Source organism: Mirounga leonina, unplaced genomic scaffold, assembly GCF_011800145.1.
Source record: "Mirounga leonina isolate KUSES-001 unplaced genomic scaffold, KU_Mleo_1.0 Mir_168, whole genome shotgun sequence".
In the NCBI taxonomy this organism is placed as follows: Eukaryota; Metazoa; Chordata; class Mammalia; order Carnivora; family Phocidae; genus Mirounga; species Mirounga leonina.
The window spans coordinates 14,789,836-14,805,343 of NW_023270426.1; the positions used below are offsets into that span (position 1 = coordinate 14,789,836).

At 36.4% G+C, this 15,508-nt stretch overlaps 1 protein-coding gene across 1 annotated transcript in view; it reads left to right on the forward strand.

Annotated features, from left to right (window-relative positions):
- Positions 1-15,124, forward strand: part of ADAMTS19 (ADAM metallopeptidase with thrombospondin type 1 motif 19) — a 253,350-nt gene extending 238,226 nt beyond the window's left edge. The window contains exons 22-23 of the mRNA XM_035014047.1: positions 11,503-11,680; positions 13,512-15,124. Coding sequence (XP_034869938.1) covers positions 11,503-11,680; positions 13,512-13,663 — 330 coding nt within the window. The 3' untranslated portion in view covers positions 13,664-15,124. The remainder of the gene's footprint in view (positions 1-11,502; positions 11,681-13,511) is intronic.
- The last annotated feature ends 384 nt before the right edge of the window (positions 15,125-15,508 follow it).

A 15,508-nucleotide genomic window follows, 5' to 3' on the forward strand; every position in this document is an offset into this window, starting at 1 on the left:
CGTTTAGATATAAACACACACATGCACATGCATGCATGCACGGCTTCAGGGCTCAGAAAGGCAACAAGAGATGTTGACTGAGGGGTGCCATGGGACAATCAGAAAGCTCCATCTACGGGGAGCAATTTCTACTTCTTTCTGCCCAGGTGCCTCCACATATCTGTTTCCCCATACTACTAAGATTGGATGTTATCACACTTTCTTTTAACCAATTTGATAGTGAGAAAAATGATACCTCATTTTGAAATGCACACATTCTTTGACTCAACAACTCCAGTGCCAAAGATTTTCCTTACAGACATTCTTACCTAATTTGCCAACCGTATTTATGAAGATACTCATTGCAGCCTTCTTTGGCACAACAAAAATTTGGAAACGACCCATATGTCCATTAACTAGTTATATAAATCATAATACCATATTCAAACAGTAGCATACTGTAGTATTTAAAAATATATTTATAGATAAATACATAATGATGGGAAGGTTTCTCCAAGACCTACTATTAAGTGAGCAAATATTATGCAGAAGAGTCATAGAGTATGGACTGAAGTTGTTTACATGATGGTTTTTATACATATTAAAAATTTGGGGGTGCCTGAGTGGCTCAGTCAGTTAAGCATCCGACTCTTGGTTTTGACTCAGGTCATGATCTCAGGGTCCTGGGATCAAGCCCCATCTTGGGCTCCATGCTTGGCATGGAGTCTGCTTGTCCCCTTCCCTCCCCACTCTGCTCCTTCCCCAGCTTGCAAATAAATTGGGCACAATTAGACTTGAAAAATTTAAACATCATCTAAATGTAGATGATTCCAAAATTTAGGAAATTTTGCTCTCTCTCAAATAAATACATAAAATCTTTTTCAAAAAATTTTCTGCACAGATATACAAAGAGTAGTTTATTTGAATTACATTGGAAAAAAAGGCCTTCTGTGCTTGTAATTCTACCATATCCATATATTACTTTTAATTTTATAAACAGGTTAACATTTTCTGTCTGAAATTAAAAGAAAACTCATACTTTCCTAATACTCAAATATTTTCAGGCTACCATGTCAAAACTGACTGATGTCATGGTTATAGAAAGATGCCGAGAGAATTACAAAATTCCTAGGGAGGGGAGAAGATTGGGATCTGTAAGAGGTATGATAGCTCGGTGTATGGAGTCCCACAGCCTTGGGTTTGAATTCTGGATCTTCTGTTCAGATAAGTTAATGAATCCAAATGAAATAATTCATGGAAAGTTCTTAGCATAGTGTCAGATACATAGTAACCAAGTAAATGCTGGCCATTCATATAGTAGTGTAAGTAGAGATGAGGAGAAATGGTTGGCTTTGAGAAATTGTTTTGAGGTTAAAATGAACAGGACTGGGGTTGGTTATTTGTGGGGGGAGATAAGAAAGAAGCAGGTATTAAGGTATTAAGAAGGACTCCCAGGTTGGCTTTCTGGTCTGAATAATTTGTATGGATGATGCTTCTGTGATAGGAAATAGGAAACCCTAAGAGAAGAGTCAAGTTGGAGGGGAAGGATTTCCACTTCTGTTTTGAACTGTTTCATTTGCCTGTAAAAGACTTAAATACTGACATCTAGTAGGTAGATCAGAGAAGAGAAATCGGGATGGAAATATAAATTTTGGAATCATCTACATTTAGATGATGTTTAAATTTTTCAAGTCTAATTGTGCCCAAGGAGGGAGTGTAGCTAGGAAAGGGAGTGTAGCTGGAGAGAGTTGAGGGAGAGGCAGGCTGTGTCTTTATTCTCTGCTCAAACTTCAGTTGCCCTTGGACTCCGCCATCAGCATGCCAAGAGTTCCTCAAATTGTGTATATTTGAAACAAAATTCCTCATTTTATTTCCTCAAACCATACCCCACTCCCAATTTCCTTTTTCTTGAAAAATGTCAATTATCAGCTTCCCAGCTCCCCGGGCTGGAAACTATCCTTGGCTCTTCTTCTTGATACAAATGGGGCTTTGCTTCAGTTGTTTTTTGCTTCCAATATAATAATGCAGTCCTTTTTATTTTTTTCCCCCAGGATTAGAGTAACAGTTTCTAATGTGCTTCCTTCCCCGCGTACTCCTATTTCAGACCCATCCACTTACAGGGCTGACTTCATCACTCTATCCTATATAAGTATTTCCAGAGAATTGCCTTTTGATACTCATGCTGGCATTCAAAGCTTTCCATATTCTGGTCCTAACTTACCTATTGAGAACTGTCTTATTATTCTCATTAATTGGGTATCTCCACTAAGCTGAGGCCTGAGCAGTTTGTACTTGTACATTCTCTGTGTCTTTGTTGAAATATCTTCGCCTAGAATGTGTTTCCTCCAATACTTGAGTCGTTCAAGGACCATCTGAAGTGTCTGATTTTTCAAAGGCTTCCACAATAAATGACAGAATTTCTTTGCACTTTGTTACTTTTTCTCTATTAATTATTTACTGCCTTATGTTTTGCTGTCTGATTAAGAATATCTTGGGACACCTGGATCCCTCAGTTGATTACATATCCGATTCTTAATTTCAGCTCAGGTCATGATTTCAGCGTCCTGGGATCGAGCCCCACATTGGGCTCCATCCTCAGCAGAGTCTGCTTAAGATTCTCTCTCCCCCTGCTTTCTCTCTCTCTTTCAAGTAAATAAATAAATATTTTTTTAAAAAAAGAATATTTTAACCCCCTTTACCCTTCTCACAAATCTCTCTGCGTGACCAGAATATTGCATTATATTTAGTGATGTTTATTGAATAAATGATCACTAAACTTTGTCATCAAGTAAGCAAAAAATGTAGTCTACATCTAAACATTGCATTTCTTTTCTTCTGATCCATTTTATTTTCTGACTCTAATTCTGTAAGAACTACAATGTCGCATATATTTTACTACAGAAGGATTAGTAACTAGCTTATTTTTCTTCAGGAAAATCAATCAGTATAACTGTATGTAAATATATGACTCCCTTGACCTTTTTCTGTATGGTGGGTCAAACTACTTAAAAAATGTGATTTTTTTTTTTTAAAAAAAAGGTAAATCCACCCTTATCTGAATAACATATTGCTTAAGCCAAAAAAGTGCTTAACATTGAGCTTTGAGGTAGCTGGTGGACTTCTTCTGCATTCTCTGGAATCCATGTGACTGCAAGAGCTGCCATCAGTTTAGATGGCAGTCATCTAACCTGGAAAGAAAGCAGTGGATGGAAGCAGAGCACACTCACGAATCTTCTCTGTGGCCTGGCAAATACTTGGTTTATTTCAGGTTGGCATAACTTAAAGGTAACTAACATAGTGCTCTCTGTGCTATTTTAAACCAAGACTTTATTAAAACAAACAAAACAAAACATACACACTTCTCTCACATGGCCACAGAGGGATCTGATCCATTTTGGACACAGGATTGTTCAACTAGACCTGGAAAGCATTTTATTTGAAAAGGAAATTCAATCGCCGTCATTCCAAACAGTTCTCTCTGGTGGGAAGATGTTTCACTGGAATGATAGAGATAAAATAGAAATGTCTCAATAGTCTTTTTTCAACTCTCCAACACCGTGTGATTCATAGGCTAGTAGAATCGCAAATGTGTTCAAGACTCTGTGTTTATTAATTGCTTAATGCAAAACATCTTTTTTCTTCCATTATTGTGGTGATCAATGTGTACTTTGATATAAAAAATGATTTGGGGGGTTAATTTGATGGCCCTTTCATAACATATTCACTTCTCTGCTACTCATTCATAAGCTATTCGGCTTGATTGTGCCACACATTTCCTTGATTTGTTCTAATGATATGCAGACATTTTCATTAAAGAGAAAAGAATAGTTTGAACTGTAGAACTAAATGATGAATTAATTAAACACATATGCAAAAAAAAATCCTCAAACATCTGACCTCTAGGAATAGATTCAATTCCAAATACCCATGTGTTAAATAAGGCAGATGAACTACTTTAAAAAGACGCTGAAACACTGACCAAAATACATAGCAAATCTTAAAAAACAAACCTAACTTTTGTTCCTTAGTATGCTTGTTTCACACTCACTTTATTAAAAAGTTGAAAGATGGAACTGCCAAACATATACATAAATGAATAGGAATGCTGTGCTAATAATTTCCAGTAGAAGTCATCATTTACTTTCCTTATGAGGTCCACTCTCCACTGCGAACGCTAATTCACTCTTGTTAAACCACTCTGGAATAATCCACTTATTCCCAAAGACAAATTATCCAAGTCAATGCTGTTAACCTTGTTATAGATTGGCACTGATCATTAGAGATTATATCAGGTTCTGTGAGATTGCCTATTATATTTGGTTTCAAAAATTTTTTTGAACTCTGTTTGCCAGTGACAATTTTCTCTTAATTTAGGAATTCCTATTTCGTACAGAGGCCAGCTGGAAATGAGTAAAGCATTACAGAGCCTTCCTTCGCTGTTGGCCTAGAGAATACACATGCTCTCCAAAATATATATCTTTGGCACAGTCTAGAAGGAAGGAATCTCGGGTAATCTCTCTGCTGGCCAAGTGTGAGAATTATTATTTTTAACCCCTGAATATACTGAAATTTTGTCTTTCTAAGGATCTCAAAAGCAAACCAGGGTTAGTTATGTTTGTTAGGCAACAAAACTGCAAATAAATATCTTAGGGTAGCATTTTTACTGTTGGGTTTTCTGCCTCTTTGATGTGATGTTTCAGAGGACATTTGACAGCATTTACACCTTGAAGAGTTTTACAGTTTAATATGCACAGATTAATAGTTCTATGAACTCACTGGCAAGCTAGTTGATTATTTAACTGAGTCTACAAATTTATTTATACTACACTGTCCCGTTGTGTTGCCAAATCCAAGTTATCTAAATATCCAGGATAACAAATAACTAGCACCAAAACATTGTCTTTGTGACTATTCCAATGTCCTGAAAGGAGAGGTAAGAAACTATCATTTAACCAACAATTTTAAAGTTTGGCGCTTTACTACAGAATCTCCATACCTAGGACTAGATGTGGAAGTGGTTTTTAGCTCCATGTTCAGAATCACATATGCAGAGTAGATCTACTTGATCTCAGAACCTATCAAGCACAGAAGCACTGGAAGAATCAGAGATCAGTGCAAAGAATGAGAGTCTCCCCTCTACATAGGTGGGTAGTTAAGAGATATTTGTGGATATGCCATTTATAAAGGGTTCTTAAGTGAAAATAACTTTTCTAGAAGTACGTAGATCACTTCTTAGACAAGAAGAAAGCAATGTTCTTTGATGAATTTAACAGAGATATGACACTTGGTAGATTTTACCATGAGCTGTTATGGAAATTCCTACATGATTCATGAATTTTCAATTGACAGAAAGATAATTCTATCACATTGCAAAAGTAGATTCAAGTAGTGCAATGGACAAGAACCTATAAACATTGAGAATCTCTGAAAATCATTCTCCTCTGTGATTTTGACACTTTATAAATTTGTATGTGGCTATTTCTTGGTGCTTATGTAGCTCTTTTTTTTGAATTAAGCATGTTTTACTTATGTAAGTGTATTACAGAGCACGTTTGCTGTCATTCACTACTATTTAGTAAATTTATGTCACTCAGCATAATGGTATTCATAGAAACTTTAGGGAACAACACATGTAGATTATTTTTAAAAGATGCAGATTCTTGATAAACATATTCAAATCTATCATAAAAGGAATATTTCTATATAAAATAATGAGAATTTAGCAGCAGAGCCCACTCATATCTTCTATGTAGTGTTCGATGCATCAAAAACTTATTTATACCACTGTGCTAATTAAGACCTAATTATCTTCAATCTTTCAAGATTAGACTTGAAAACAAATCATTTCATCAGGCATCAATAAAATGTCTCAAGATATACAGCCTTTTCTTGAACACCTTCTCTAAGGTGTTTACATGTTTTTCAAAGTCTTAAACCAAGACCTGAGCAACACTGTCTAATAATGCCATAAATAATATTATGTCAGGAGTGAAATGTCCATGGTAAGTTTCTCCCTGCAGTTCACACGTTGGGCAGTGCCTCAACACTCATCCATCTTTTGTGATGGAAGGAAGGATTCCACACCTTGGCCTACCCATGAGATGGACTTCACAGCCATTCATAGTTCATTTCATCTCTTTCTATAATAATGCCACATAGTTAAGAGTTTGTTAAGAAAGTTTTTAGTGTGTTTGTTTTTCCTACGTTTTTTCTATTTCCCTTCATGTGTTTGCATTTAGGCCAATTCATAAGTTTGTGAAACCAAGCTGGTCCCTGTCCACTGCAGGGCTATCACCTAACTCAGTACAAATAACTTTCCAAGATTTATATCTGTATCTAACACCAGGTCATCCTTGGCCATTTTTAGAAAAATATATGAGCCAAGGAAACATCCACATACGCTTACCCCAACTTGTACATCGCTTGCTTCTCCAGTTATTTTTCTTCCAGTTAGTTTAAATGAAATTTTCTTAGCTAGAATAAAGTCTGTTAGTTCTTATTACCTGGCACAAGAATGACAGAAAGAAAATAAAATTTCAGGTAATAGAAACGGTTATAAGGTTCTATAAATGTGTATCTTGTTTTAAAAGAGGATAAAGCGTTCTTATTGATTGCCAACATTTGTATTCATGGTTCTCATTTACTAAATGACTTCCCTAATTATTTTAATAGTCCAAAATGTGAATTATTGAGAAAGTTTCCCTAACCATGCTTAGTGTTTGATACGTAAGGTACAGTGTAAACATAATTTAATCCAGTTAAAAGTTGTCACTAATGTTCCAGGGCCAGGAAGGATTTGTTCCATTAAAAGAGAAATCTATGGTGATATTATCTAAAGATATGGCCCATGTGTTCCCAAGTTCAGGGAAGGTCATAATTTTCTCAAGTAGACTGAAATGATGCATATCACTAAGTCAGTAAAACAAATTTCACTTCCAGAGAAAGAGGGATTACCAACACTAGTTCTCCTTGTACCTTGTTATCTTGGTCAAAATTAACTCCAAAATCATGTGAGCAATTTTCTAAACGGTTTAAGTTTGTTCTAAAGATTACGGTTTCCTTTTTACTCTGGTAAATCTGGGACATCAAGATTGCATTTCCTGTTCATAATTAAAGGCTTCTAGTTCATGGAATTGATTCATGAGGTGCTTTGTTTCAAAGGTCCTTCCGGGCAAGATTAACTATTGAGTTTTTGTCAGACAATACAAGTCTCTCTATTTAAAATACTCTAGTCAGGGAACTTTCCTTGTAAAAGAAATATCAAATAGCAAGTTATCAGGTACACCTTGTGTTTCTTTACCAGTTGCTGGCAAATTAATGTTGACATTTTAGCGTTTTAGCCTTTAGTGAAAGTCTAGAGTGCTGCCTTGTTTCAAATACATTTTAAATTTACTTGGTACTTTTGTGAAGAGCAAGATTTAGAATGTATTAGATAAAAAGACTGAGGGAGGGAGGGAAGGAAGGTAGGAAAGAAGAGGAAAAGGGAAAGAGAGAGAGAGAAAGAAAAAGCCATTGAAATTAATCTGAGATGTATAGAAACACAGTGGAAAGAACAGCATATTTGGAATCAAAAGACTTGCATTTGATGTTTGTCTCTCCTTTTTGTGGAGCAAGTCTGTCACCCCTCCCATGAGTCCTTCTCTGATCACCCCCCATTTGAATTACTAAGTCCCAGACCCCAGACTTTCCCAAGCTCTCCTTCCCAGCATTAGTGTTTCCATGGCACTTGTCAATATCTAATGTACAATGAAATTTAAATCTTTATTTTCCTGCTCCTTCCTATTAGAATGTAAACTCCTTGGGGGGCCATGTGTTTTTGTCTATTTTATGTACTGTCGTATCCCAATATCCAGAACAGTGTTTGGCACATTGTGGACTTGCAGTAAATATTGAATGAGTGAAAGAATGAAATAATCCTTATGAACCTCACTCTTTTCATTTTTAAAGTTATGAGGATTATGACAAAGTTTAACCAAGACATTCTGTGTAAAAGCGTATTAGATATGCTTGAAATGTAATAGCTATTTCCGGCGTCCACTCATTTGTGTTTATCATCTAATACATAGATCTACCAGTAAAATGTCTGTAGATGAGGTGACTGTATGCCCCAGATTACCCAGGACTGTCCAGTGTGTGCCTGTAGTATAGGAAAAATAATTTTTTTTTTTTTTTAAGATTTTATTTATTTATTCATGAGAGACAGAGAGAGAGAGGCAGAGGGAGAAGCAGGCTCCCAAGGAGCAGAGAGCCTGATGCGGGACTCGATCCCAGGACCCTGGGATCATGACCTGAGCCGAAGGCAGACGCTTAACCATCTGAGCCACCCAGGCGCCCCATAGGAAAAATAATTTTAACCACTTCTATCACAAGTGCCCTGATTTGGGTGAGAAATTATATGCTCACCCTGTCTCATGACAAATCATGCATGTGAATTGTCTTTTTTTTTTTTTTAAGATTTTATTCATTTATTTGAGAGAGAGAATGAGAGAGAGCACATGAGAAGGGGGAGGGTCAGAGGGAGAAGCAGACTCCCCGCCGAGCAGGGAGCCCGATGCGGGACTCGATCCTGGGACTCCAGGATCATGACCTGAGCCGAAGGCAGTCGCTTAACCAACTGAGCCACCCAGGCGCCCGCATGTGAATTGTCTTTAAGGCGAACAAGTTTATCTCCTATCTTATAACCTGGGTTATAGCAAAACGAAACAAGAAAGCCCTTCTAATTCACTAATGTTTAAGTTAATAGTAAGATACGAGGATTAGAGGTCCATTGGGCAGGATAGGGACAAGAAAAGATACCTGACTATTAACATAAAGAGGAGTATTAGCAATGTTCTACTATCAAGGAATGCTTAAGCATCCGATCTCTGAATTTAGTATATGTGAGTTGAAATTCCAATTCCACTACTTCTTAACTATAAAGCTTTAGGCAATTTATTTCACTTATTTGAGCCTCTATCTTATCTGTGTAAAAGGAATAAAACTAGTATTCATGGGCTTCATAGGAGATACCAAAATAATTATGGCCTAACACAGGCCCTGACATATAATAAATACTAAGTAAATGCTAACTAGTGTTAGTATCATAGGAAGTAAAATCTTCTGGAAGTAGTGATGTCAGTTTCCCTTGATCTTAAAGCAGCCAACTGTCGTTCTATAGGGCAACTCATTGTTTAAAATACTAAATAATCGGGGGGAAATTAAAAATTAATTAATTAATTAATTAAATATTAAACACTTGGCTAAAAGTGGATGAAACTGCCCAACTTCTGCCTTGTTTCATAATCTGTTTCTGAGTCCATCTGTTTTATATGTTTTAGTGTCTTGTTCATAAAGTTTACTGATGAAAGTACCAACTCCATCATATTTTTTTTTTATTGCTGTCTTTATTTTCTGCATGGGATCCTGAACATAACGGGTGATCAAATCAGCACTTGAAAATTCAATAGCCAATTGGATATTCTGAGACATTTAATCAAACTATAATCTTGACAGAACCTGTATCGTACTGTTGTTGGCTGGCACACTGAATAACTCGATGATGAAATTAGAGAGTCATTCCTGTTACGAGGCTTCACCACTTAACAGTTGCCCCACTACAGTCACTTTTCATAATCCGTGATTGGGAATTTTTACTTTTGTAGTAATTTAGACCCGAAAGTGTAGTTATAATCTACTGCAATGCCTTCCTAACAAAAAGGAAAAATAAGTCCCAGGTAAATTAGTTGTACGAGACAATATTAGAGCCCAGTCTCCTCATTTCAAGGCCAGAATTATTTTGGCTTTTTCTTTTAACCTCTGTCTTTAATCATAGTGACATGATTTGAGGAACTATCCACCTGTTTAGTAGTATCTTCTATAATAAAGTAAGAGCTAATTTAGAAGATACCTTGTGATTTCAATTGTTTTATTTCAAATATCTGTTCACTTTTCACCTATAAAATTTTTACCAAAATGTGTTTTATAAAGAAGATTATTACTAGTAAGAGCCTGATTTTTTTATTACTAAAGTATGCTAATGAAAATTAGATCCTAAGGCTATTAGACTATTTTTTCATTTTCATTTTTTATTTTTTATTTAAAAAAGGTTTTAGACTATTTAATTTTGTGATAAAGCTTATTCTGTTAGTTTCAAAGGCAGAAATGATTCTGTTTTACTTAAATGAATTATAGAACTTCCATTATTTCCTGGATACTATTTTCATTTCCAGGTTATTCCCAGATTGTTACAAAACTTAACTTGCATAAGGAATGCAACTAACATCTTTTTCTCTTATGAGTTTTCAAATTTTATGAAAGGCACTATTTAACCATTATCTGCTAAAATTATATATTTTGAGTCATCATGTGTCAATAGTTACTTTTTTTTATTTTTTACAATCCTGAAAAATGATGTGTTACTTTGATTTGTTCATGTCCTTTGGAGTTGATATAATTCTTTACAACTATTTGGCTACATAAGGCTAAATCTTTACTATGCAGAAAATAATAGGATTTGCAAATAAATCATTATTTTCAGAAACAAAGCCATATTTACTCTTTCACATGTAATTTTGATCCCATAGAATAGTTGTATTTTCACAGTCAAATAAGCATTCGCTTATGTGTGTAACAAATTAAATCTGGTGATACATTTGGACCCAAAATACTTGTCTAATAAAAGACCATTGTACATCAAGTGTGTTCTTCTTTGTAAAATATCTTACAAATGAAGAAAATTCCATTTAGCTAAAGTATAAGGAATTTATTAAAAGGATATTTTATTGGGGCGCCTGGATGGCTCAGTCGGTTAAGCGTCTGCCTTCGGCTCAGGTCATGGTCCCAGGGTCCTGGGATCGAGCCCGGCATCGGGCTCCTTGCTCAGTGGGAAGCCTGCTTCTCCCTCTCCTTCTACTGCTTCCCCCTGCTTGTGCTTTCTCACTCTCTCTGTCAAATAAATAAAATCTTAAAAAAAAAAAAAAAAGGAAATTTTATTTAAAAAAATCCAGGTTATGGGCACCTGGGTGGCTCAGTCGGTTAAGCATCTGCCTTCGGCTCAGGTCATGATTTCGGGGTCCTGGGATCGAGCCCCGGGTCGGGCTCCCTGCTGGGCGGAGAGTCTGTTTCTCCCTCCCCCTCTGCCCCTCCCCCTGCTCATGCTCTCTCTCTCAAATAAATAAATAAAATCTTCAAAAAAAATAATGAATTTGTTGCAAACTAGATATTAGAACTTTAAACACTGTCCACCTCAGTGCATCCCTGGTATCATTCACTGTCTTTCCCTCCAAGTCATACTGTCCCCCTTTCTTTCTCCTTTACTCACCTATGTCCTTCATGACCCAATGCTGTGCCTGAGGTCAGCCAGAGGTTCTGAACAGCGGCATGCTCAAGTTATGAGTATCAACATTTCTGACCCCCATTTTGCATCAACTCTGGATGTTGTGACTCATGTTAAATTTTAAGGAAGGGATGGATGGGAAAGGCGGCTCACAATCTAGAAAAAGGAAAGAGCAACAAGGACTTTTAACACATCTTGTATCTCTCCAGTGCTCAATCACCTGTGGCAAAGGAATGCAGTCCCGTGTTATCCAGTGCATGCATAAGATCACAGGAAGACATGGAAATGAGTGTTTTTCTTCAGAAAAACCTGCAGCATACAGACCGTGCCACCTTCAACCCTGCAATGAGAAGATTAATGTAAATACCATAACATCACCCAGGCTGGGTAAGCAGACCAAAAAGGGGATGGTTTTGAGAAACATGGAAATGCTTATGGCTTCTTCTGTTTTGCATATTATTATAAAGTTAAGTTCTTAATCTATAGGAGTTAGATTTGTTCTGACTAAACGGGATATATTTAACTATAGTTTAGGGCAAATGGTCAGGGGGTAAAAAATCCTAAAGACTAAACACTTAGGATTCCTGAAGCTGTCTCCTCAGTGCCTGGTCCTGGAAATACGAATGCCACACCTCTCAAGGTCATCTTATAAAGGGTTGCAGGATGTAACCATATTTTGGGTTCTGACCAGATTCGTGGCAGAACTATCGAAAAAGGTAATGTCTCTGGAAAGGTGAGGTTGTGGTATATATCTTCAATGTCTCCATTGTTAATAGCCTTCCTTTTGATCCTGGGTACAAATTGTCCTTCGGAGAGACATAGAGTAAAAATGACTTTCAAGAAGAGTGGGTACCTGAATCTAAACCACTGAAAAAGAGGTAACAGTTTTGAATCCTTAAGGACATAATATTATATACAAATAAATGCTAGTAACATATTGATTTACATAGTTTCTTATGTTATAAATGGTTTCGTATATATTCTCAACTCGTGTTATTCAATCTAATCTATCCTCAAAAAGTAGATTATGTATTTTAAGTAAATATAGCCTGCACTTGCCTAAAAAAATTTCATAAATGAATTAGCCTTTATTTCTTTGGCAATTAGGGGCTTTTAACAGCACTGCCACCTGACTGTCGTTGGGTTAATTTATGTTTAACACCTTCACTTTTAATCTGTGTGTACAACCTACAGAGTAACAATTTAATCGTACAGAACGATATTGCTAAAATGAAAGGAGTTTCATTGTCTTAGATATTCTTTGAGCATAGGATTCAATCAAATGGAAAAGTCTGGTTCTTCACAGAAACACAAAAATTCTCTTTTTCAAGCCAAATGCTTAACATTTCTAGGAAATAATCAGTTCAAGTAGAATTAAGAGTAATTAAGACAAAAAGTTAAGCAATCCTAGAGCAGATGCCCTAAGTCCATGTATTCAGAACAACATAATCCCTTTCTCCAGCAATTAGCTGGAGTCCTTCTTGAAGTATCATGTGGCAGAAAATGATGGATTACAAGAAAAATTTAATTAAAATGGCATTTTCTCTATTTATTATTTTTTGAAGGTATATCCCCAACCACACAAGCACAGTGGAAACCCTGAGGTTTTAAAAAATAAAATAATGATTCATCTTAGAGTGGTGGCAAAAGAAAGATTCCGCATACTTTATAACTGTAAATTTCAATCACTTTTGATAATCAGCTCTGATTTTAAAGATGTGTGAAATCAAGATCCCCAGACAGCCCACCTAGTATGTCTGCTCTCCAAGAAATAAGGAATATGAAATAAGTGTGAGCCTACTCGTTTTGCTATTTCATCCGTAACCATACTTATTCATTTGTATCCCATAAAAGTGGATATAGCGAGCATAGTCATTGTTTCTTTTCAATCTTCTCAACTAAAAATCCAAAAGAAGCTTAAATGAAAGCCATAAAATTGAACCTTAAAAGCCGTTGGCATTACAACTCACTGAATTTGGGGAGTCTAGCTTTAATGAGTCTGGAAGAGCTCCTCAGTAAGACCATTCTGCCTTCATTTTATTCCTTCTCGTAGGATGTGTGTGTTTGTGTTTCTTTCTCTCTTTTAAGTTCCGGAAGGCAGTACAAATGAGTCAAAGTGAATGTTCAGAATCGCCCCACTTAAATGGTTGCTGTTTGTTTCTACTCCTGGCACCTAGGATAGCTGCATGCATTGAGTTCCCTCATTTCTGCTTCGCAGCCGCGCTGACGTTCAAGTGCCTGGGAGATCAGTGGCCCGTGTACTGCCGAGTGATACGCGAGAAGAACCTCTGTCAGGACATGCGGTGGTATCAGCGCTGCTGCGGTACGTGCCGGGACTTCTACGCCCAGAAGCTGCAGCAGAAGAGTTGACCTCAAGCGGCTGGCTGGCTCACAGCGCTTTGCAGTTACATTATTTATAAACACACACACTAGCATGTTTTTCAGACCAAGTAGTATCAGATTACATATAATTTAATCGAATTAATTTATTTTTGTGCCTGCCAAACATCCAATATGGCATCTGTCCGGGCTACACAAACATTTCGACGTATACTATATGGCTTCATAAGTAATTTTATATGAATAAGTTGGATCCAGTTTCCAGAATCAAAATAAAAAGGGAAAAAAAAACAAGATCATTAGGCTCTAAAAAAATTTTTTTTGTTGTTTCAGTTAGGGCTCTCTCTAAGGTGCTCTCCTCTCCCTGCCAATACCATTGAGTTATCCAGAATGTATACTAACTTAATGTAATCGTTTAGTTATATATGGAGAGAAATCGTTTTTGGTTTTTGGTGTCTTGATGCAGAATTAGCCCATTTTCTGTAATCTACAGGAAATGTGTAAACATAACAAACCTCATAGTGTTGAACAGGTTTTTAGAGAATGTATTATGAATTTGGTTCAGACTTAGAAATATCCATAGGAAAAATTCTACTGTAATTATAACCTTATTTTAATAATGGAAAAAAAAAGTCAAAATAGAGACTTTGATCATGTTCATGAACATGTACTTGAACACAAGTATTTTAACAATGAAACACTGTAATGATTTACACTGAATCACCATTGCACTGTTGATATAGTATAGAGAAATCAGTATAGAAATGGTAACATCCTACAAAAATATGTATTATTTTAACATGTTGTCATTAGATTTTAGCTTTTTTTTTTTAAATATTTTGAACAAAGAAAGCAGTGATCCACCCGTCTCCTTGTATCTTTTTAGCAGATTTATAAAAGACTATAGTACTTAGCCTCACAAATCATGAGAAAATTTACCAAATATTTTTCAGCTTTTTCCCTAGAAACAAGAAAAAAACAAAACACTTATAATACTGTGGTAGTTTCATTGTGTTTTTTCCTTTTGAAAACTAAAAAGTTTTACAATTCTGTGAAACGTTAAAAGAACCAGCTTAAATGTTTTCTTGTGAGAAAATGTTGTACATGATTCACATGATTTCTTAGATTTTTTTCAATAAAATATGTGAAGCTTCCTGTTGGGAGGCAGTTCTTCATAGGTCTCTCACGTCTCTACACATCTTGGCACTGTCTTCTTTTGTTCGGGAGCGTCTTCTAAGGAATGTTTGTGTAATGAGCAGCCCTGGAAGATCGAGATGGTGCAGCAAAGGGCACATATGCTGACTTCTCATCATAAATAGGTTTCTGGCCCTAAAATGGGGGTCCCTCTCCTGTGATATAAGCCACTGCATGTGCAAATATCATGTGGCTCTCTTCGTGTCCCTCTGGGGCAATTGGGGCCCAGGAAACCAGTGCAAGAAAATGCTGACTCTCTTCTACTGCTCTTGCTGTGAGTAATAAAGTCCTTTGTCTGTAACTCAGGGGTCTTCTGTCTTTTGCCCTGAAAGTGTACAGGCTCACGTGATAGGTTGTTAAGTAGAGTAAAACCTCAACATCTGTGCAGTTTGTGACGCTTCCTCATTCATGTGTTTTACCTTCATTTTAATATGGGGGAGGCATTTGGTTTCTAGATGGCCCCTTACTTATGTACATCCTTTCATTGAATTGCTGAGATAGAAAATTAACCAATATCAACACATCTTAAGTAAGAGAGTAGGGACATGAGAGAGGTAAAAATTACTTAGTAAGAGACATTCTCAGTTACGTCCCTTGATTCCTAAATCCATGAATCTAGGTGGAAATATCACCACGTATTGGTGGATGAATCAGACCAGATACAATATCGTCTGAATGTTT